General features: G+C 40.8%; 1 protein-coding gene across 3 annotated transcripts in view; it reads right to left on the bottom strand.

Moving 5' to 3' along the window:
* Window positions 1-24391, bottom strand: part of GAREM1 (GRB2 associated regulator of MAPK1 subtype 1) — a 203840-nt gene extending 179449 nt beyond the window's left edge. For 2 of the 3 annotated variants that reach the window (XM_043558553.1, XM_043558552.1), the window contains exon 1: window positions 24149-24391. In XM_043558553.1, the coding sequence (XP_043414488.1) occupies window positions 24149-24269 (121 nt within the window). In that variant the 5' untranslated portion in view covers window positions 24270-24391. Of the gene's footprint in view, window positions 1-22048; window positions 22168-24148 lie in introns of all 3 variants that reach the window. The other variant, XM_043558554.1, reaches the window with a different exon arrangement.
* Window positions 24392-25418: the final 1027 nt, after the last annotated feature.

A 25418-nucleotide genomic window follows, 5' to 3' on the forward strand; every position in this document is an offset into this window, starting at 1 on the left:
TACTGATATTATGATATATACTTCTCTCTATATTACAAAAACTTTTCCTTGTCTTCATAGAAAAGTAACCTTTTTAAGAGGAAATATACATTAAAGCAACTTTTTCTTCTTTATCATATATCAATGTAGTGATGAAGTCTAGGTAACTATTTGTTTTTCAGGAATCAATGAACACTTTAATAACCACTTCTCAGGATTGGTAAAAAATGCAGTTCTCTTCTTAAATCTTCCAAATCTACTGGACTAGTTGTAAAAAAAAAAAATGATATACTGCTAGCACTAAAAGATAAAGTACTAAATTAAAAAATTTTTAAGGGCAGGGGACTTACACTTGTTTGTGCCTCCCATTTGCTTTACACATCACAGGCACATTCCCAAGGCTGTTATTTTTATTTCTATACGCGGTTCTTAGTGACATTAATGAAAAGAGGTACTGTGGATAATCCAGGAAACCATATGGTTTAGTATTTATGTTGCTGAAATTCATCATGTGTAATTACTAAGGTGGTTTTGCTTTCCTGATTCTAGGCTGTGTAGTGTTATACTAAATAATTTCGTTTGTACTGATAAGTATACTCTGAGAGAGCACTAGAGAACCTGGCCTAAGATGGAAATTATGATACTTCACAAACAGCTAAGGATACAACCAATATAGAATTGTATACTGGACTGCTAAGAGGGGTTTATTTGGGGATTTCTCTTGTCCCATTTTCAAAGAGATATCATACATTAAACCCACTGTTAAATGAGTGTACAGGACACTGATCTATGCCCACATTAGCTTCCCCAAATCTATAGACATCTCTTTTATTTACGTAAATAAACAATACTAATCTCAAAGAAAACAGAGGAAGAGTAGATGGCTTAGGACAAGGGTTGCCAACTTTCTTCTGTCAAGTGCCAGGGAGTAAAAATTTTAGGCTCTGTGAGCCATACAACCTGTGTCCTAACTACTCAACTCTCCTGTGTAAGTGCAGAAACAACCAGAGACAATATATGATAACAAGGGCGTGGCTGTCTTCTAATAACACTTCATGTACTTAAACAGGCAGCAGGCCAGATGTGGCCCAAGGCTTAGGTAAACTCATTGCTGTTTGGTCGGTGAAGGGAAGGGTGCATGGGGGGCTCAGGCAGAGCAAAATCAGACTTGTGTGCATAATGCAGATAGGTTTCCATTTTTGAGAAGCCTTCTCTACTACTTCTCACTCCAGGGCACTTCCCCGCCCCCGAGCCGGATAAAATCCCATCCTGAAAGCTGTCTAGTAAACTGAACATTAAAAAAAAATTTTTTTTAATGTTTATTTACTTTTGAGACAGAGAGAGACAGAGCATGAGCAGGGAAGGGGCAGAGAGAGAAGGAGACACAGAATGTGAAGCAGGCTCCAGGCTCCGAGCTGTCAGCACAGAGCCCGACGCGGGGCTCAAACTCACAAACCGTGAGATCATGACCTGAGCCGAAGTCGGACGCTTAACCGACGGAGCCACCCAGGCGCCCCTAAACTGAACATTTTAAGATAAAATAATACTTTGTTGGGTTGTGCCTGTCCCTTCCTAACGGCATCAGTGGCTGTACTGTGCTTGCCTATTTGCCCCACCGGAAGGGGGCAACCGCATACTATGCAGTGACTGAACACACTGGCTCAGGGTTCTGAGTCCCCGGCTTTGGGAGAGGAGGGGCGGGCAATAAACCCTCTACAATCATACGAAAAACTTCGTGTTTATACACATGTGTACTTGCAGTTTTCTTCAGATATCCAAAAAGTTAAGCAAGAATCACCACTAAAGTTGTTCCAATCAATACACAATGTGAAAATGCTGTCCCGTCGAGATGGCACTGGGGGAGAAGGAGGTCGCCTGCTGGTGTTGGAGCCTGAGTATGACCACACGCCCTGATCATGTCTCTTGTGTTCTTGTCATTTCTGAGGGCACCAGCCTATCTTGGTTTCCACAGCATTTGCTTCGATTCCATAGCATCTGCTGTTTCGCTTCGTAATTGTACAATATACTACTCTTCAGTTTGAGGATATAGACTGGACTACAAGTGTGGGCTTTGTGACTGATGTACATCAGAAGCAGAGCCTCTCTGGGAGGAAGGCTGGAGTTTTGCCAAGTCTCACACCAAGGTAAGTGAAGCATATTATTATACATGAGTTTGTTTACAGAAATCCCACATATATGCACATATGACTGAAGGCAATTAAGGAACACACATTTTACATGTCCCATTCCACCCCAAGTCTGTCTTTTTTTTTTTTAATTTTTTAATGTTTGTTTATTTTTGAGAGTGGGGGAAGGAGGGGCAGAGAGAGGGAGACACAGAATCTGAAGCAGGCTCCAGGCTCTGAGCAGCCAGCATACAGCCCAACGCTGGGCTCAAACCCACAAACTGAGAGATCATGACCTGAGCCGAAGTCGGACACAACTGTCTGAGCCACCCAGGCGCCTGCCACTCCCAAGTATTTCTCATTGGGGAGGATGGGAGAGGAAGATGACAAACATTTAAAGTAGAAAACCTACCTCTGGAATTCCTAGTGTCTGGTTTAGTTCTCCTCTTCTATTAACAGTTCTGTGGGGCCCCTGTGGCTCTCTTTACTTCAATTAATGCGATCAGGCCTATCCTTGGTACCTTGCCTATTAGTGATTCTTTATTTATTTATTTTTGTAATGTTTTTATTTATTTTTGAGAAAGAAAGAGCATGCACATGTGCGAGCAGGCATGGGCAGACAAGAGGCGGGGACTTCTAAGTGGGTTCTATGCTGACAGCAGAGTCCAAAATGGGGCTTGATACTCACGAACCGCGAGATTACAACCCGAGCCGAGGTCGGACGCTTAACTGACTGAGTCACCCAGGTGCCCCAGTGGTTCAATTTTAATAAAGATGGCTGACAAAAGGGTTTCTCATTCTGTAATGTGCAATATGAGTGGGAAAAGACTCCTGTTGGTCTGAGAATAGGGACAGGCAGGCTAGAGGAACCGTTAAAAGTTAGAACTGGCTGCTGGCTTCACTTTCCAGCTTGAGCTAATTATTCCCATTCTCTCAGCCTCTGTTCCCTGTAGGGAACTTATGCCAGAGTATTTGCAAAAATTAAATGAGATAATGTATATAATGTGTTGTACAATAACTAGCACCATAATTAGTCCTCAATAAATGCTAATTATAATCATCATCCAGGAGTAAACACCAATCAATGGCTTTGCTTATTTGGGGAATACAGAACAGTTACCTTTTTAAAAAAATTTTTTTAAAACATTTATTTATTTTTGAGAGGCAGAGAGAGACAGAGCAAGAGCAGGGGAGGGGCAGAGAGAGAGGGAGACACAGAATCCGAAGCAGGCTCCAAGCTGTCAGCACAGAGCCTGATTGCGGGGCTCGAACTCACAAACCATGAGATCATGACCGGAGCCAAAGTCAGACGCTTAACCGACTGAGCCACCCAAGGGCCCCCAGAACAGTTACTTTTAATAGTTTTATGGGTCTGGGTCAAGAAGGTGAAAGCTACAGCTTCCTTTTCTTTTAATCCTTCATAGTTTAATGCTATCAAAAAGTAGGAAGCTCAGGGCGCCTGGGTGGCGCAGTCGGTTAAGCGTCCGACTTCAGCCAGGTCACGATCTCGCGGTCCATGAGTTCCAGCCCCGCGCCGGGCTCTGGGCTGATGGCTCAGAGCCTGGAGCCTGTTTCCGATTCTGTGTCTCCCTCTCTCTCTCTGCCCCTCCCCCGTTCATGCTCTGTCTCTCTCTGTCCCAAAAATAAATAAACGTTGAAAAAAAAAATTAAAAAAAAAAAAAGTAGGAAGCTCTATGAATACTTGTTCACCTCAAGTGTAAAAACCAGAATTACCACTTTACCATCACTACTATTGTAATTCTGCAAAATTTCCTTCAAAGAGATAATGGTGATATGCATTAAACCAAGTTTGATTTTTCATTTTCCTGAGAGGTGCATAATTTTGAAAGGAGGGAAGTTTATTTTGGGTAATCACATACGTCTACATGAAAAGTTTAAAGAGGGAGCGATTCAGGTGTAGATCCCTGTGGAGGCCGGGCAGGGAAAAGCACAGGAACCTTTTAAGAGAATGGAGAACAGAAAAAGCATGTCTCTAGACACACTGGGCAATGGGGAAAAGTGCTATTTAACTACCTCCTTGGCCAGTAACTGGAACTAGAAAAAGAGTATCATTACAGCAAAGTTAAGCCCGTATCTTTCAGTCTGAGGCACCGCAACCAGTTAGAAATTTTATAAGGATTCTAATTTTCTGAGTACTCAGCGATCTTAGTATCAATCAACTTGTAACTGGTCTTCAGATCAAACTACAATAGCTATCCTTTGCAATACTTTTTCCTCCCTGCTGGGTCAAGAAATTGGCTGAAATCCTACTGCAAAATCTAAAGGCACCTTTTAAATTACTAAGTGCAAGTCAGCGATTTTGAAGTCTGAAAACGCTAAATTCTGTTTAAGTGATTAATTCAACTCCTATGCCAACAGTTACTTAAAATTATTTAAGTTGTAACAAACTGCTAAAAAAAATACGCTTAGGGTTGCAATATTCATAACCACAAGCTTATTAACCTTGATCTTTACCATCATCGGCTCAGCTTCCATTCCTTCTTGATCAATGTCATTCACTCCTGTGGCTTGTTCTATGACCTTTACGTTGAAATATTCCACTACTACTTCTCTAGCCCTGAACTCCGTCAAGATGCAAGCCCAGATTTCCAATTCCTTCTGAACTGAATCTCCCTGAAATACATACCTCAAGTTTAACATTCCCACAAATTAGCATGCTGACTTTCCACACCTCCTACCACAATGATTACTGGAGTCACATTTCCGGTATAGGGACAGACTACACATCTCTACCCTCTCGAAAGTTAGGTGTGGCCATGAGACTTGCCACTAACAATGGAATGTGAGAGGGACATGAGGTACGTCACTTCTGGGCAGAAGCTTTAAGAGGTCAACACACGAGCTGCCATGTTCTCTTCTCTCTCCTGTCTCAACAGGTATAGAAACACAAACAAGAGTTTCTAGGCTGGGTCCTCCAGTGAGGATGAGGACACAGAGCAGAGCCCCACCCCCAACTTGTCATAAATGTGTAACACATGGAAGAAATAAGCCTTTGCATTTTAAACTACTGCCCTCGCAGCGTTGTTACCTCAGCCTAACCTGTCCCACCAGGACTAGTGCACCCACCTGCAACCTGCTGTTCTGATCTCTGATGAGAGCATCAGCAGCCAAGCCAGTAAACTCAGGACTACTGAACGTTTCCCTCTTCCTCATATCCCATATGCAAACATAACTCCTGGAAATCTTACTTTTGAAATATTTCCAACTCACCCCTTCCTCTTTATTCCCACTTAACTAGTTTTGGCTAGAGGCCATCTTTCTGCTTGATTATAACCCTATAGCTTCCAAATATTGTCATTCTACGATTCTAAACTTCTCCTGTTCTAAATGGTCTTCCAAAATGACACCACAACGATCCTTCTAGAAATGAAATATGATGGGGCACTTCCCATATTTAAAGCCCTTCGACACTTTCCCACTGTTACTATTAACAAGCACTTGAGGAACACTTTTGTAAACAGGCACTGTGCTTGGTACTCTGGGAACAAAGATGAGTCACTTGCCTAACACTGATCTTCCAATCGAGATATGGTGACAGAGCTGGTTGTAGAATGTGTTGCTCAATACTACCATTTAGTAAAATTGGGGCAACTCTGCATGGAGCACATCTACTGGCACCATTTTTCCAACAGCGTATGCTCACTTCGTGTCTCTGTGTCACATTTTTGTAATTTTCACAATATTTCAAACGTTTTCATTACTATATTTATTATGGTGATCAGTGATTATGACTCACTGAAAGCTCAGGTGATGGTCAGCGTTTTTTAGCAATAAAGCACTTAAAAAATATTTATTTTTGAGAGAGAAAGAGAGGCAGAGCACGAGCAGGGAAGGGGCAGAGACAGGAGACACAGAAACTGAAGCAGGCTCTAGGCCGTGAGCAGTCAGCACAGAGCCCGAGGCGAGGCTCGAACTCATCAACCGGGAGACGATGACCTGAGCCGATGACCTGAGCCGACATCGGACGCTTAACCGACTGAGCCACCCAGGTGCCCCAATAAAGCACTTTTTGGTCAAGGTATGTACATTGTTTGTTTAGACATGATGCTATTGTACACTGAACAGACTATAGCACAGTATAAATAGAACTTTTATACACACTGGGAAACCAGAATATTCATCTGACTTCATTTATGGTGATATTCTCTTTATTGCAGTGGTCTGGAACCAAACCTGCAGTATCTCCAAGCTATGCCTGTATTCTGTCCTAACACCCTCTGCTATCTGTGTCCTGGAAGTGGGGCAAAAGGCTAAGAGCCACCAGTTTAGCCACAAGATAAAGGTCAAACTTCAACATGTTACAGCTCTTCAAAATCTGCTTCCAACTTGCCTTTGGGGCCTCAACTCCTATCACCCTCCATCAGCGGCCCCTGCTCAGGACGTTCCTAACCTCTGTAAGAAAGCACACCCCCTCTTCCGAACCTACCAAAACTCTACTCGTTCTTCAGGGACTAATTCGCTGGTCAATTAACATTTTCTGTGAAACTTCCCTCAAGAGCTCTTGGCACTATTAAGCTGACCTTTAGAATGAAGCATTTCTATGCTTATTACGTGTTAATAGTTGTCTAAGAATAGACAATCTGCTAAGTCGAAGAACTGTCAATAAATATGCTCTCAGCAGGCCTCTGAAGCATCAGAACTACATTTATTCACCTTTGTGTTCCCACCACTTAGTACTATGCTCGTAAGACAACAAGCATGGGGTCCATAGCTATTAAAAGAACACCATTATGAAAACCACATTCCATAATCCCACCTTATGCATCAGCCTATTGATGGGTCCTAGGGTAAACTCTATTATTTTGAAAATCTAGAAAAGAAGATTATATATTTATAACTTCTAATTTTAAAAGATTTTTCATTTTTAAAAATTACAGGCTAGCAAAACTTGTGCGTGTGTTCATATGTGTGTCCTTCCACGTACGTGTGTATTTATATACATGTAGTAGTTTCCTATGGCTGCCATAACAAATTCCCACAAACCGAGTGGCTTAAAACAACAGAAATTTATACTCTCACAGTTCTGGAAGCCTGAAATCCAAAATCAAGCTGTAGGCAGGGCTGCACTTCCTTGAAGGGCCCTCGGGGAGATTCTGTTCCCTGCCTCTTCCAGCTTCTTGTGAGCTCAGGCAAACCTTAGTTTGTGGCTGTTATCACTCCAGTCTCTGCCTTTCTCCTCTTGGAAAGACACTTGTCATTGGATTTAGAGCTCACTCAGGCAATCCAGGATGATCTCATTTTAACACTCTAATCTTAATTACATCTGCAAAGACTCCTTTTCCAACTAAGGCAATGAGTAAGTTACAGCTATTTAGACACAGACCCATCTTTTTGGAAAGCCACCATTCAACCCACTACACTGTGGATATCTGTGTGTATATCTGTGTATTCAAGATTGTGCCAAAGAACGGTCCTTAAATCAGGCTCTACTGAACACTTACATGTTGCCAAGGTGACCATTTGGAAACTGCTGGGTGCTGGGAACACAATGATAAACATGAAACACAGTGCTTGCCCTCATGGAGGATGGTGGGAGATATATAAATCAAGTTATTCTTTAAAGCTGAAAAATGTACTATGAAGGAAAATTATATAGTTGTATAGAACAGAGAACTTTGCCTTATCTGTTATTAAATGTAACCCTGATATTTTCTCATTAGAGATGGATGACAGCTCAGAGGACGTTCTTTGATTTTCAGTTTAGATTATGTCCCACATTGTATTGGAACATCCACTAAAAACTCCTTGTTTCACATGTGTGCTTTGCCCTTTAAATCCTCTGACTCAAATATACTGCATGGAACTACCACAGTTCACGTAATTTAGGATGCCATGACTCGTAATACAGTCATTACTTCACAAGAATCAAGAAAGAATAAACATGGCTGATTAAACTACGACATGCCATTAATTACAAGACGCATCCCAATTTCAGGGCTATTAAAATGCACACTTCAGAATTAGTGAAATATGTCCATTTCCATTTTCAAATACATCCACCCAACACATCAGGACAAATTAAACAGCTTTTGATTAAGTAGTTATCACCAAATCTCAGTGTTCTTCCAGCCAATTTTAATGCTGAGTTGGCTTCACCCAGACTCAGAATATTTTTCACCTTCTTTCCACGAGGTTAATGTATGTAAATATAATTCAAGAAGTTCTAAAATAAGACATAGTCTCTTCTAAGCTGGAGATAACTTGAGAAGTCAGAGACTGGGGAAGAACTCTAAAATCCTTGAGCTGAAGCAGGATGGAATGGCTGCTGGAATTATTCTTCCCTTGCCCAGAACTTGCTAAAAGGTTGGAAGGTGAAGGACATAGGGCATGCACCTGTGTGTGTAGTGGGGCAGGGCTTGCAAATACTTTAGAAATAAACTGGAGTATCCCAAACGCCCTGTGCCAGATGCTGCTAGACCCTGTGAAATGTGCAATGGGAAGAGAAGCCAGGACAGCCTGCTATCTGATGGCTTAGAACGACATATCTAAAAAAGAGAAGTGATAAAACTTCTACACATACCCAGCTGCAACCTAATAAAGTTCCTCAAGGAGTTCACGACTGCGATTTTGTTATAGTTTTACTCAGAGATCATGCAGGAGAAAAGGCTTCACAGAATAATCTGTTAAGAGTTCTTTTCTCACACGACTTATTTTTCCTTTATTATGCAGTCTGGGTTTTGACACTGAGATACACAGGTTCCATGTTGCCCTGTTTTCCCCAAAAAGATTAAATGTTAATCCTTGCATGTGAAATTAAGAGGAATTGGGAAGGTAATGCCATCAAAGATTTTGTGGGAGGTAAGGACGTTGTAAGAGAAATTTAAGTCTTTAAATTTTTTTTTAAGGTTTTATTTATTTTTGAGAGAGAGAGACAGAATGCAAGCAGGGGAGGGGCAGAGAGAGGGAGTCACAGAATCCAAAGCAGGCTCCAGGCTCTGAGCTGTCAGCACAGAGCCCAACGTGAGGCTCGAACTCACGAACTGTGAGATGATGACCTGAGCCAAAATCAGATGCTTAACCGACTGAGCCACCCAGGCACCTCACTTTGTCTTTAAAAATAAACAGACACAGGTCATTATGAAATTCTTAAGCAACACACACACATGTACATTAAGAATGGTGTGTGAAAGGGGCACCTGGCTGGCTGAGTTGGTGGAGTGTGCAAATCTTGATCTTGGAGTTGTGGGTTCAAGCCCCATGCTGGATGTAGATATAATTAAAAATTAAATCTTAAAAATTAAAAAAAAAGAATGGTGAAAAGTGTGCCCTTCATCCAAAAAATAATGGAAGAAATATACTTTCAATTAACTAAGTAGTCTAAAGTTGAGCACAATTTGCAAATGCTTCTTGAATTCTGTAAGGCACATTCTCTGCCTCTCTCTCTCTCTCTCTCTCTCTCTCTCTCTCTCTCTCACACACACACACACACACACACACACACACACACACACACACGAACAGCAGCTTAGTAAAGTATCATTTTAAAACAAATTCTTCCCTGGAGAAAACTTATTGCCAAAGCATCTGGACTATATTCCAGAAGGCATTTAACAAGTTACTATCATTTCCCAGACTCACCAGAGTAGTGCTGGCTTTAAAATGAATTAAAATTTTCTTTAGAAAAACAAATTTCAGGCCTCCCACAGCCTTTGGAAAAGAAGAGTAAGTCAAGATTGGGGTGGCCCTAGCCACAACTTCTCTTCTTTAAAAAATAAAGGATTGTTTTCAGATTTCATCAACTGTAAGTATTCTTAGATCACAGCCCAATGCATTCCCTGAAAGACAGGTGCGGTTGAAATGGATTTTTCTACTTTTAAAGAGCAAAATGAATTTGACAAAGATAGTTCAATTCAATAGTTAAGCATACTTTTGAGTAAATGGGCTGGCACAACAACAGGCTAGAAGAAAATAAAAATCTTACATCATATGCAAAAATTAATTCCAGACAGATTAAAGACTTAACCAAAAAATTTTTAAATCTTCCTAGAATATCTAAGAAACTACATGTACAATCTCGAGGTCAGGAAGATCTTTCTTAGCCAAGAATGAAAACACAAGAAAGAGACATGTCTGTGCATATAAAAATTAAAAACTCTGAATGGATAAATAGAATATAAACAAAGTCAATAGACAAATATAAGTAAGGAAAACTTACATAATATATGTAACATATATATATATAAGGAAACATATATAAGGAAAACTTACATAATATACAAACAGCATCTAGAAATTGGCAAGAATGAGTCAACAAAAGAAAAACCAGCAAAAAAGTATGATTCCAATTTGCAGAAGAGCATTCTAAGCGGTAATCATATAAAAAGGGCACAAAATCACTAACAGGGAAATGTAAAATAACATAGCAACAAGATCTCATTTTGTATCTGTTAGGTTTGCAAATATTTTTTAAAAACTCTATTAATAGCTAATGTTGACATGGATTTGGAGAAATGGTATTCTTACACATCAATGATGGAAACGAGAATTGTTACGGACTTTTTGGATAGCAATTTGGCAACATCTATTATATCATTTCTAGTTCTGTGAATTGTGATACTGGGATGAAAGACCCCCTTTCCCTCATATATATATTTTTAATGTTTATTTATTCTGAAAGAGAAAGAGAGAGAGAGGGGCAGAGAGAGAAGGAGAGAATCCCAAGCAGGCTCCGTGCTGTCAGCATAGAGCCCAGTGAGGCGCTGGATCTCACAACTGTGAGATCATGACCTGTGATGAAATCAAGAGTTGGGCACTGAACCAACTGAGCCACCCAGGTGCCCCCCCCCATATGTTTTCTATAAAGAGTTAATTTTGATCTTTGCATGTGAGGTTAAGAGAATCAGTAAGATAGTGGTATCAAAGTTATTTTGGGGAAGAAGTAAAAGATAGAAATCATGGACTTCTATAGAAACAATGAGCAAATTAATGACTTATATATATGGGGGTCTAGTGAAATTCAGAGGCCAATAATTAGAAACAAATTGAACACCAATCAATAGGAGTATTTCCACACTGTAGAATATTGTGCAGCTGTGAAAAAGGAATGAATTTGTTTTACATCTCATGATTCAGAAAAATTCTCATGAGTGATATAAGCAAAAGGCCAAAAGACATGTATAATGTAATCCCATTTTTATACAGCAATGATAGATTTCTGTTTCAGTATGTGCCTTTGTATGTGTATATAATGTTGATGTGGGATTATGTGAGTATGGAGAAAATAGAAAGGATATGTACTGTATTATGTGAGTAGGCAGGGTTGGATCGGAGGAATAGGGGTTGATGTGAAGGGAGAAGGCAAAAAAACCCAAACAAACCTAAAATGCGTGCTTACGTAAAATTGTAATGTGTGTCTATGTGTGAACAGAGGATACATGAAAAGGACAGTCACCAAATGCTGACGGTGGGTATCTCAGGGTGGAGGGACCTCAAATTATCTTTAGTTTTTAAATATTGTTATGTATTCAAATTCTTTGTAATGAATGTATTAAGTTCAAAATCAAGGGCAATAAAGTTTTGTTTCACTGTGACAATTTAAAAACTAGATAGGTTAGACTTAGTTCATATATTTCCCTCCTCTTCTCCCTGGTCTCTACTCATTAGCATAAAACTCTTATAGTATCTACTGCACAGTATTCAACTGCATACAGTCTACTCATTGATCTCTTCCCAACTGAGTCAAGAAAAAGAGAGAGAGAGAGAGAGAGAGAGAGAGAAGACTGTGGGGAGGGGTGAGAACAATTCAAAAACTACCTGATCTACTGTAAAGTTAATTTGAGGCTTCTTCTTTGACAGTAGAAAAGAATCTCAAAGTCATCTCGTACTTCACTTTTAGCAACCGTCACCTCAACCCACTGATAGAACTATTCAGAGAGTTTTCTGTGCCTAGTTAGTAAAGGGATATATGTATATCATTCCCCATCAATCACTGCGTATACACAGAGAATTAAACTGGACTTTCCCTCTTATCTGTGGTTCCCTTCTTTTTTTAAAACAATATTTTAAATTAAATCCAAATTAGTTAACATATAGTGTAATAATGACTTCATGAATACAATTTAGTGATTCATCACTTACATATAACGCCCAGTGCTCATTCCAACAACTGCCCTCCTTAATGCCCATTACCCATTTAGCCCATCCCCCCACCCAATACCCCTCCAGAGCCCTCAATTTGTTCTCTGTATTCAAGAGTCTCTTATGGTTTGTCTCCCTCCCTGTTTTTATCTTATTTTTGTTTCCCTTCCCCTATGTTCATTGGTTGTGTTTCTCAAATTCCACATACGCATGAAATCATATGGTACATGCCTTTCTCTGACTTATTTCGCTTAGCATAGTACACTCTAGTTCCATCCACATTTTGCAAATGGCAAGATTTCATTCTTTTTTATTGCTCAGTAATACTTCAGTGTGAGAGTGTGTGTGTGTGTGTGTGTGTGTGTGTGTGTGTGTGTGTGTGTGTATGGTTCCCTTTCTCTTAGACATTATAATGAAGTTGACATTTACACAGATGTTCAACAGAAGAAATGAAATGACATCCAAGCCATCATGTTTGCTTCTCTCCCTATCTGGAAGTTGTCTGTGAATTTCTAGTATTTATTCTCTCACATCAGCACTTGGGTTCTAAGCTTCAAAAGGCTCTCAAACTGCCCAAATGTAGCACTTCAGGGCTCATTATGGATTACCTGTAAAAAGAATGAAATATTTTTATAAACTTGTCAACTTATTCTTAACCCTGAAAACCAAATAGTGACGAACCTTATTTGTCAGCTCAATTTCATGCAAAGCACAGGAATTTTCAACAATGAAGTAGCTGTGGGAGCCTCTCCATGACTTGAATTCAAACACAGTTGTGAATACACAGCATGGATTTACCAAGACTTTCACGAGATTATTTTATTCTATGCAATGGAAGAGGATTCCTTCTTTCAGAGGACTGGCCACAAGGCAACAATGAACATAACACTTAAAACCAATATCCAGGTTGATAAATAAAAGCAATCATAATTATCCAATTTCAGGAATAGAGGGAATACCTCTTTATGAAAATCAACTGAGGAAAAATAGAAGGAAAGTTTTAAAAAGTGATTAAACCCCACATGAAACCTGGAGATTACCTATAAACACTGCAGAAAACCAAGGGAAAAAATACTAGCATTTTATTTTTTATTACAGCTTTGAAAAACTCTACCAAAAAATGGAACAAAGAACTCATAAAACTCACAAAAGAAATATGATAAAATTATTGATGCTATTCTAATAGTAATCAAAGAAATACAAATTAGAAAAAGTGCCAATTCTTAAATGATCTAAATTGGCAAAGACTAAGAAATAACTACGATTTCAGTGATGCACAAAATAATTAGCTTACTCAGTCACTACTAATGTACAAACTTTCCTAGATACAATTTAGCAACACATATCAACAATCTAAAAATAATAAATTCTGAATAATAATCCCACTTCCAGGAACCCCAAATAACTAAATGTTAAAAACTGACCAATTCAGTTACAAAGATATCCTCAAAAATATGAGACTCAAAACAACCAAATGTTTAACAACTAAAAAATGGTCAAGTAAATAGTGGTTTATTGGTAATAATAGATTCCCACTTAGAACAATTTTATTTGCAAATATTAATAATGAAGGAAAATGCTCATGATCTCATGTAAAATCAAAAACATAGTTTTCTCTCTCCTCTCTCTCAAATATAAATAAACATCAAAAAAATTTTAAAAAGGGGGGGTGGCGCCTGGGTGGCTCAGTCAGTTAGGTGTCTGACTTCGGCTAAAGTCATGATCTCTCGGTTTGTGGGTTCGAGTCCCATGTCGGACTCTGTGCTGACAGCTCAGAGCCTGAAGCCTGTTTCAGATTGTGTCTCCCTCTCTCTCTGCCCCTCCCCCGCTCACACTGTCTCTCTCTCTCTCTCAAATATAAATAAACATTAAAAATTTTAAAAAGAAAGTTTTTTATTGGTCCCACTTTTAGATACAGTCTCCATTTAGATATTGGTTTTATTGGTCCCACTTTTAGATACAGTCTCCATTTACATGCCATGCCTGCATAATAGGAAAAGGTTAATAATGGTTATATAACAAGTTATATAACTTCTGGAATTAAAGCTGATACTCATTTTTGTCATTTTTTTGGTCTATGTTTTCCAAATTCTCAATAATAATGATATCTGCAGAAAAACAAAAACAGTAAATATCTTTTTAAAACACAACTACCAAGCCTCTCTGTCAAAAAAAATAAAGCAGGGGGAAAAAGCACCTTTAAACAACTGGACAATTATTCCCATCGTGTGTATCAGATCAGAAAGAAAATCTGAAAAGTATGCATGCCAAAAAAGAAAGTGAGAAGTGTCTTATAATAATAATTTCCCACATATACATAACTTTTCATGGCTTACTTATAAAGTACTTTCACATATAATAGAGGGCCTTTAAATAGAACTGCTTTAAGGTTTTAGCTCATGCTCAAGGATGAAAAGAGAAAAGTTGGAGCAAGAGGTTCATACTATTTAAGCTAAAGAAAAACCTGAACAAGAAGGTGTCAAGAAATTAGGGCTGAACGCACGGTTAAGTTTTGTGAAGGAAAAAAAAAAAGTGAAGAAAAAGCATCAAAGCACAAATCTGAGTGGCAGAGACTGCTAAACAGCTTCTACCATCCAATGCTCCGCTCTCCGGTAGTAAGAACCCACGGGTACTGTGCCCAGTTCCTTACTTTCCCGTCTACAGAAGAGTGTGTAAGTCCTCACCAATGAGATGGAAAGTGAAGTGCTGTGTTAGGAGTGGTGGTAAGGCAATTAGACTTCAGCTAAGGTCATGATCTTCTGGTTTGAATTCAAGCCCTTTTACCTTTCCTGCTGTATAAGATGCAGGCATGATAGCTAGAGCTCCAGCAGCCATTAAGTGCCATGAAGTGAAAACCACCTCCTAAGGATGACAGAGCACAAAGACATGAGGAGCCTGGGTCCTTGACTCTGGATCTGCCATATCTATCCTGGAGTATATACCTTTAGACTCCTTTTATACGAAATGAATGAAATCTCCATATTGTATAAATCACTATTTTTTTTTTTTTGGTCCTATTATACACAACTAAAGTTAACCTTAACTGATATACCTGGCCATGAGGAGCTTGTGAAAATTTCTTCTGATCCTATCTATTCTCAGTGGCTCTCCTGTCTCCCAAAAAATGGGACCAAAATAAACATGAAAACAAGAAAAAAAACAAAACCCAAACAGAAGAATATCTGTATAAAGCCTCATGTTACTTACTTATTTTTAAGTAGGTATTCTGAATCTTCTAGAGCTCTATTTAGAGATTAATTAAACTGTTTTTAACTTGGGTCTGGTGCTTGATTGATTTTGTGGGTCAGTGGTTCAAGGTAAAATGGATCTTGCATTATTTCAAACATTAACCTGAAACAGACTAAAAGTGAAGACCTTGAAGCCTAAGCTTCCCGAGGACCAGGAATGACAATGGAATGGATGTTAGTTCTTCAATTTCAACCATCCTTTGCTCATACATTGCTGCTAAAGGAAGAGTGAGGCAATTCAGGGTGTCAGTCATGAATAGAACACCTTCACAGATGGATATCCTTAAGTTACCCACGTGGGCTTCCTCAGGCATTTCATTAACCTTTTTCTGAATGGATGACAGAATGTTATAACCAGTGAGTGCTTCCTAACTACCTACAAGGTTAACAGAATATTTAAAAATAGAAAAGTAAACACTTACCTTTTTTCACTTACTTTTAGATATCTGAATCTAGTTCCTTGCCAAGAGGAAAACACTGTCAATGTGAACTAATTATCAAGAGCCCATTCTCACTTCTAACACCTTAAAGTCTGGTATATAGAAAACTCATATTTAAAAAATGTCTGAGCAAGGAAGTTTTCCTCTACTGAGTGGAGAAAAACAGAACATAACTTATTTTAAATCTTTACAGGGAAACATCCTTCAGCACTGTTCATATTCCCTTCTACACTGTAACTAGCCTAATCGTAATAACTTACTGAAGATGTTAAATATTAACCTAAATAACAAATATCTTCATAAGACTTCCCATTGTACTTTAAATTCAATAACTTGGTATTTATTAAACAACCATTAAGTCATCAAAGCCCAACTGGTATTTAAATACTTCAAACTAGGCTTAAGAATTAGCAGAATCAATTAAAATGACTTGCCCTTTAATTATAAAGTAATTCATCCGCCACACTGGAAAAAGCCTTGGGAACATTGTTTTTTCCTTCTTCTACCACCATGCAGTATCCCTACAAGGGCATAAAAGGAAACTCACTGTCTGGGATTAAGACACTAAGGTTTCAAGTCAATCTTGGGGCTATTCTAGGAAGATGACAACTGTACCAAATTAGCAGTTGTAGTTTCATAACACTATTTAAACCAAGTGGCTTACTTTGCTTAGAAGTAAAATCCCTGGTACCCTGGGAACATGAAACATTGAATAGTTAAATGGTTAGCTGACTATCCAATCAGTCCTATTCTTTCTTATAGCATAAGAGTTGACCGATTCCAAAGATTTATGGTATTCTAGTCCATATAAGATTAGAAATTCAATGACAGCTACATGTTAATACGTAGAGGAGGCATCTGAATTCCAGAACAAAAGAACTAGCAAGAAGCCAAAGAATCTAAAATTGAGTTGAAATTTCTAGAAATAATTTAGTTAAAACATTAATAACTGGGGCACCTGGGTGGCATTAAACTTCAGCTAAGGTCATGATCTTCTGGTTTGAGTTCAAGCCCCATATTGGCCTTGCTGCTGTTAGCACAGAGCTCACTTTGGATCCGCAGTTCACCTCTCTCTCTGCCCTTCCCCTGCTCATGCTCTCTTTCTCTCTCTCTCAAAAAATAAATGAAAAACATTAAAAAAATTAAAAAATAAAATAAAATATTAACAACTAATGATCCTAAGAATCATTATTTCATCATGATGGTCAACTAAGTCTTTATTTTCCCTACTGCTAATTTTAGGACCTACCATCTTAGTTTCAAGTTATGTATTTACGCACATGTCTAGCTCAACTGAAACAAAAGTGAAATTCTACTTCAAACTTATAGAGGTCGCAGATGCTTTAATAATACAGATGTGTTGGACCTGAAAATGTTTAATACTGAGATTTGCTCATTCATTTATTAACTGCTTATGGGATATCTCTTCTATGTCAGACATTGTGCTAGGAGCTGGCAGCAAAAATAATTGTTAGATACCTTTAACCTGAAATTCAAGTAAACATTTTTGTGCCACTAGGAGTAGGGGTAGGGGCTGAGATGTGGGGGAGCATCATCATGTGGAAATGTCTTCTAAAAGGCTTAAATCTCGGGGCCCCTGGGTGGCGCAGTCGGTTAAGCGTCTGACTTCAGCCAGGTCACGATCTCGCGGTCCGTGAGTTCGAGCCCCGCGTCAGGCTCTGGGCTGATGGCTCGGAGCCTGGAGCCTGTTTCCGATTCTGTGTCTCCCTCTCTCTCTCTGCCCCTTCCCCGTTCATGCTGTCTCTCTCTGTCCCAAAAATAAATAAACGTTGAAAGGTTTAAATCTCATAAGATTTAAAATATTTTAGTATTTTCTATTTTGTTAAATAAAACAAAATGATACATAAACCAGCAATAAAAGTTATTTTTCAAGTTGCATAGCATAGCTGGTGTTCTTAAGATTGATAATCCTGCTGAAGACCAGAGGAAGTTTATGAGTCTTCTTAGAACTGCAGCTCAGTGAGTAAAAAGACAGATACCTCAGGAATCTCAAACAAAAATAAACGAGTTTACAAGCTGGCCTACAAGGACTTGCCGCTTCAATAAGGCAGCCAAATGAGCAAAAGAGAGTCGAATGCTCTTTAAACTATGATATGGTTGATCAAATGGTCAAACCAGTTTTCCTTTTACAGATGACCAAATGTCTTAAGGCTTCCAAAACGGCCATCTTACTTGAAAAACAAGAACACCAAAAGAGCGATATCCAAATCTTGTCTTGTGGGTCTAAGTGCTTATCACTGTCCATGGTCTTCTAAAAGGTCCTTTCCTACTCTTCCATAATTTGTAGGCATGGCCAATTAGAGGTGATAACTAGAGGAAAGTAAAATAATATGGTATATAAAAGAATACTCAAGGGACTTCCTTCATCACCCATTTGGTGCAGAACATTACACAAGGCATGTTTTTCCTAACAGTTATATAACTATAAGTGCTCAGAAAATCATCATCAACCCAGTAAAAGCAGTGATGAATATCTACTAGAAAGAGATTCAAGTGGGTTGGTAGCATTTGGTCAGACTTGCATGTGATTCTGGATTAAGTTAAAAGCTTCTTTCCTAACTTCCTGTTCTTTCCCAAATCCAATCTTGGGTTAGTTCACAACACTTTCTCTCTGATAAAAACCTTACATCACCTTTTTATAACCTGTGGATTACTAGATCTCAAATACTCTGAGGGAAATAGGCTAAAGTCACCCTTCCCTCAGTATCTTTAGCTTTACAAAAATAATAAAATACTATTTGGTGGACTTCGGTTGCCTAAATGATACACTCTGAAGCTTCTCTCTCAACTGGTCTGCACCTCCATTACTCCAATCCTATCTATGTGCACTCTTTTGCAATACACATGTATTTCACATATATTATGCGTTTAATTATCACAGTAAGCAGATACACAAGAATGCAGGTTGCATGAGCACAGAGGTGTCTGTTTTATTCAATGTTATTGTCCCCATATTTGTAACAGGGCTTCACACACAGCAGGGACTTAATAAATATTGATTGAACAAACTAACCAAAAACTATGAGATACATGGACCAGTATAATATATATTTTTTCTGCACGAGAAAACTACAAATCAAAGGGGTTAGACTTGACCAAGATCACATAACTATGAAATGGCAGCTCCTATAACTGAACAGAGGTTTCTAAGACCCAAATCTAGCATCCTTTAAACTACTCTCCTACCTGGGGCATGCATATGTATGCATGTATGCATATGTATGCCTCTTACAATATAGAATGTCAGAGAAAATGAAACCACAGATAAGCACATCTTCTGGGAACAAGATTCACACAAAGCTAATTTAGAAAATATATATATATATATATATAAAACATCAATCATGGAGGTTTTGAGAACTTAATTTCAAAAATAAAACACAGATCTAGAAACACCTTTGATATCTGCAAAGAGCCACATGGAGCCTCCCTGAGTTCAGTGTCCATGTTTCTGCTCCTTCAGCCTTACAGGCACTTAAATGGTAGTTAGAGAAGCACTTCAGCACAAAGCCAGGACCAAGTTCCCACAGTGCCAACACACCTGGGGATTAGCATCAGCTCTGATTCCTCTGCACATCTGGAAAGGAGAAGTTGCTGTTGATCTATCAACTGCAGCTGCCTCCAACTCCTACTATCTTTTTCTCTCTCCCTGTCATTCCATGCAGGCTCAGTCTTCCTCTTCCTTTCAGTCAACAGGACCATAAACTCATCTTTCAGTGATCTAGGCAATCATTCTTCGAACAGGGGTACACGTTTGATGCAAAGCCAATACTTCCCATCACAGCTGTCAGGGAATCAATTTCCAGAGCCACAACTTCCCAATATTCTCTGGTCTAAAAATTGACTTGCCTGGCATCACAGAGAGACGTCCAACCCAGGATGAATAGAAGCTGTCCTCCACCACCTCCCCTTCCCAAAGACCCTTCACCCACTTTACAGAAACAATGCATCTTTAGATCTTTCTTAACTGCATTACCCCAGGGTGTAAAGACCTCAAGGCAACTAACAAAGCAATAAATAAAAACCCTACTGCATGTAAAGGATTGAGTCTTTAGCATTTGGGTAGCAATGCCTTTTCTAACTCAGGGAATTTCCAATTCTTTGTTTCAAGCAACCAGAAATATTCAAATATGAAAAGGCTTAAGGTCAAAAGAAATCTAAAACACTGGGTTTCAATTTATATATATATATTTTTTATAACAGAAATAATGACAGAGTGATCCATAAGACACTTTCAAACATAAAAATACATTACATTAGGATAGAATTCTGTAGCAGAAGAAAATGGGAATATAAATTTAAGGAGAAAAAGGTATAAAAATTTTAACTGTTTAAGAACTTATTCATGCATTTTAAAAAATGAAGGATACTGGGAATCACTTATAGACCTACTAGAGTTTTTTGGTTTTTTTTTAATGACGTAACAATTTAAAAGGTCAAGATTTATAATATACTGAAAGATGACATCCTTTGCAACTGTTTACACTTAAGATGAAAAGTTTCAGCAATCAGCCTAAAAATATGCTGAGGGTACAAACTTCTACAGAATCGTTCAGGAGCTACAGGAACAAAAAAGTTGGAAGAACACTGTTCTAGACTAACCACTGGAGCCTTTCCAAGGTGTAATAATTGAAGAGACAGAGAATGTTCAATTTCCCTACCAAGTTTTGAGTTAGGATGGGTTGGAGATTAGCATTTGCTCCACCCTCTTCTAGGTCAAAAACACATGTGTTGAACCTGGTTCTACAGCCAACAGTTTCCAAGATTGATGACCAGGTTAAATATCTGATCTCAGTTGTATTGCTGCTGACTGGGGTTAGCTAGCCTTTGCCTGTTGAGCATGTATCTCACCCCCTTAAGAAGAATCACTACTTTTGAGTACTTTTCTTTGTGTTTTCAGAAAAATTCATGAGGCAATACCATGAAGGCTCATTATTCTGTATTTCTCTCATCATATGATGACAAATTTCACCCCTGGGGATGCAATGTTGACTGTGTGTATCTGACTGGCATTTCATAAGTAACATGCATAATGCAAAGAACTGGAGAGTTCTTTACTGTGGAGTTAATATTTTAAGTATAGCAAATGTACTGAGGAGTGATTTCAACAGGCACATCTAAATACATAAGCCCTAACCTCAAACACCACATTTTTCCTTCTTTTTCTGATTTCATACTCTCTTCTTCCCCACTGCTCCTTTCGTCTTTTCAGCCACTCCTCTGGGAAGCAGAAAGTAGTCTAAATATGATGGATGAGGCCAGCACTTAATTCGGTGTCTACACTGTTTGAAAAATATTGACTTTCCGGTCCTCAAACTCTCAGAGAGACAGTGGGGCTATTTAGAGTAGACATTAGACCTACTCTAAACCTACTCCCATTTAGTATGAGGAGGTAAAGTTTGAGATAAAAGGTCTTTCTTTAGAGTCAGAAAGTTGGCTGAAAATCTCACTCCACACATTTACCAGGTATGTTACTCAATTTCTCTGAATCTCAGGTTCCCAAAGTCCTTAAAATGGGGTGCTGAGTATTTGAGACAATGCATCAAGCAATGAGAAATGTACAGCACGCAGTAGGCATTCAATAACCAACAGTTATAAAATTAGACATTTAATGTTCTTTAATGACTGCTTCAAATTAGCCAATAGTTCTCTCTCGGCATAAGGTCAACTAGTGGCATGTTTTTCAGTTTCTTTCTGGTCTCTTTTAAAATCAGTGATTTGGAAAATGACTACTTTTCATGGCTAAGTATAGGGTGTGTGTGTGTGTGTGTGTGTGTGTGTGTAAAACATACCTGCAGTACTAAAACTGGCAAAAGGACAGACACAGAATGAGGACTGCACAAAACTGGAGATTTCACATACAGCTTTTATAAATATGGCGGCATATCCTTAATATGTTCTGGGTGCTGCTGTGGAACATGGTTAAAAATAAGCATGGAGTCAATGATCGACTCTTTGAAAGACTATCCAAATTTAATTGGTAAGCTAACACTTTCCCCTCATCATATTCATTTTTTTAAGGATATTTAACACTGTAAGGCTGTGGGGAGAGTGGTGCTCCCCCAATTCTCATGTGTATCAAACTCAAAAAAGGATTCACATACACTTATTCAGAAAGGCAGGAATATATACTAACCTGAACAAACAGATTTATGGGTAAGGGTATTCATGATATCACAATTTGTAACAGCAGCTCATGTCCACCATTGGGGACTAGACTGTTGGGTATAGCCATCCGCTCGGAATATTATGCAGCTATTAAAAACAAAAAAAAATTTTAATAAGATGGGATTGTTAAGTGAAAAAACCAAGGTATAAAGCAGTATTTGGCTGGGATTCCAAATTTGTGTGAGTCATTGTGATTCTCAAGTGGTAATAAGCGAAAATTCACAATAAAGAATTGGAATTACAGTGATCAAAATCCATTCCACAGCTTGAAAGGGCACAGTGTTAAGACTTGCTACCCACGTCCTAATTTTAAAAAGAAGTGTGGGATGAGTACAGTGCTGATTCAGATCCTTCTTATGAATGACAGGGATAGGACAACAGATAATAAAGCTAAAAGTTAGGTCTGCAACTGACATTCAGCCTCTTTAAACTTTCAGTTTAATGAAGCTTTTGGGTGACTTTTATACCACATGCATCAATGCTCTCTGCCTAGCTAAGGGTTTTGGCAGAGTGTGCAGTGATGAGAGAAGGTCGGAAAAGATGAGGACTCCTAACCTTCCAATATACACATTTTTGCACAGTGGAAGAGGAAATGAAACTGTGAATACACACATACCCACACATACAAATTCAGACCTGCAGATATATAGTTATATAGTTAAAGCACCACTTTCCCACCCCCACTGTAAACAGGAATGCCTCAACATACCACCTGTCCTTCTTCCTGAGTTCATCTGCACTTCATTACTAGTTTGAAAACTCCTAGTTTATTCTCACCACTACCAAGACCAACCAAACAAGGATAGAAAGCATGCCATGCTTGTTTTCCAGGATTCATGAACTTTCCTGCATTGATTTCTCCCATCAGTACTTCAAATGTCTAATCTAACCCCACAGATTAAGAAACAGAATAAAAATGCCTTTGGACATTTACACATCTCACGTTACCCACTCTTGTTACTCCCTTTCTGGAGTAACCCGAACCCTTGTGATTTGAAATGACATCTTTCTGCTCAATGCTCTTCTGACTTGGCCTGTGTGACCACAGCTCTATCTGCTTGCCTGCCAGCCTGGGCCCAAGGGCTTCCCGCAGCCCTACAGCAGAGCAAGCATGTTTCTGTGAACAGTCCGAAATCACATGAAGCCCAAATCAACTGAAGTTATAGTGAAAATACAAAACAAAACACACCTGAATGGACACCTTACATGGTACAATTCAAACTGACAGGGGTCTACTTGCTTGACACTCTGCACTTGTTTGCAGAGGTCACACTGCAGAACAAACAGCTGGGGGATGTTTGGCTGGTTTCTGGTGGTCAGTTTCAGAAAATACAAGCATTTCTTAATTCTGTGCTCAGGTTCCAAATCAATATAGGTTTTGGTCACTTAATTTTTTTTGCCAGGCTGGAAATGTGCTAAGCTAATAATTAACCTTAAGCATACCATCACTTCTGCTAAAAACATTTTCTACACTCAGCCCCAAATTACTTTCAGTTCGGTTAAACAAAACAGACAAGCTGTAATAAAAGGTCTCTGAGAAATGTGATCCCTTTCGTTGGTCACCCAGGAGCTTTTCCTCTTAAATCTGCTGCTTCTTGTGGGGGTGGGAGGGGGGTGGGGGGGGTGGAGGAAGGAAGGAGAGCATCCAAAATAAAGATGCCACCCAAAGCACAATGATTTTGTAAGAAAGTTGCCTAAGATAACTCTTCAGGGTTTCCCAGGTTGAGTAATTCCTGCAGGAGGGTGGGGAGGGACAGCTCGCCTCCAAAATTACAATCTGCAGAGGTTTCCCCAATGTTGATTTTTTTTTTTTTAAGGCGTCCTTTTTAATTACACTGCAAGGGCTCTGATTTTCCCATCTCTAGCTGTTGCTGGGGGTAGCTGAGAGCAACGCGCCAGGGCTGCGGCAGCCGCTCGGGCCAACTCCAGCGCCGGGGGTGGGGGTGGGGGTGGGCGAGCAGCCCACTCCCCACCCGGTCCCACCCTCCCCAGCACACGCGCGCACACCCGTGCCGAGACTGCGGTCCGCGCCGGTCTGCCCTGTGCCGGCGGCCGGGCCGAGACTCACCGCTGTCCAGCCGCGCGATCTGGGGCAGCCGGTAAGTGCTGACCAGCAGGTCGAGCGGAACGGCCACCGAGCTCCACTTCACATCCTTGAGGCTGCAGCCCAGCGAGGGCGCCGGGTCCATCTTCCCCGCCTCCTCCTGCCCCGCGCTCCCGCCGCCGCCGCCGCCGCCGCCGCCGCCGCCGGCACCACCCGCGCCTCGGCGGCGGCCGCTGCTCGCGCTCGCGGTCTAGGGCGCGCAGGAGGCGCCGGGCACTCCGGCCGCGGGCAGCTCGGGGGCACGGCGGCTGAGGCGGCCGGGAGGGAGGGGGCCCGCGCCCGGCTCAGCTGTCGCTACGCGGCATGGCCGGGACGCCCCGCGTGCCCTCAAGCCGGGAGAGGACTCGCAGCAGCCCCGCGGCTGCGAGCGGCGGCGGCCGGGGTGGCTGCGGCGGCTCCCGCTCCGCCTCCTTCTCTGGCCCCGGGTCTGCAGCTGCGACGGCCGCCCGCTCGCCTCCTCCTCCTCTTACCCCTCCTTCCCTCCGCCTCGAGCGTGTGAGGAGGAGCCGCGGGTCTGAGAAACGCCATAGCAGCGCTCCCAGCACTGACCAACAAGGTGCGAGCAACGCCTGCGCAGCTCGGGGAGACGCCGCCTCCGCCTCCGCCTCCCCGGCGCAGCCCGCTCCGCCTTCCGCTCGGCCTCCGCCTCCCGCGGCCCGGCGGGCTCGGCTGGGCGTCAGCCTCTCGGCCGCGGCTGCCGACGCCTGCGGCTCGGCGCGCTCTGCAAGCTTTAGCTCTCGCTCCCCCGTCCGACCGCTCCGGCGCCCTGCAGCCTCGCCGGGCGCCACGGCGCGCCCGGACTCCTTCGCAGCTCAGGGCCCTTCCCGGAGCCCAGCAGGAGCGGAGCAAGCTCGGGAATCTTTCTCTCAGTCGTGGTGTCGGGCACGGTCCCCTGCTGCTCCTCACTCTGCCACCGGAGTTGCTAAGGCCACAGAAGAGACCTCTTTGGTGCTCACCTCTTGAGAATGCCACAGACAGACCAGGCGGGGAAAGGCAGGCGTGGAGCAAGAGGCCGAGCCATTCTCCCCCAACCTCACAACTCTGTAAACGGAGCTGGAAGTTAATCCTACCAGTCTAGACTTTGCTAGGCAGCCTGGAAAAGGCCGAAGCACCCAGATGGAGAAAGGTGATTATGAATGATCAGTGCCCACAGAAGGGAAGGTGCCCATTGGGTTCAGTACCTTCGTTGTATGGAGACCGTGGGGGTATGAGGCCACTGACCCCCATAAACACG

Source organism: Prionailurus bengalensis, chromosome D3 (assembly GCF_016509475.1).
Source record: "Prionailurus bengalensis isolate Pbe53 chromosome D3, Fcat_Pben_1.1_paternal_pri, whole genome shotgun sequence".
NCBI classification, from domain to species: Eukaryota; Metazoa; Chordata; class Mammalia; order Carnivora; family Felidae; genus Prionailurus; species Prionailurus bengalensis.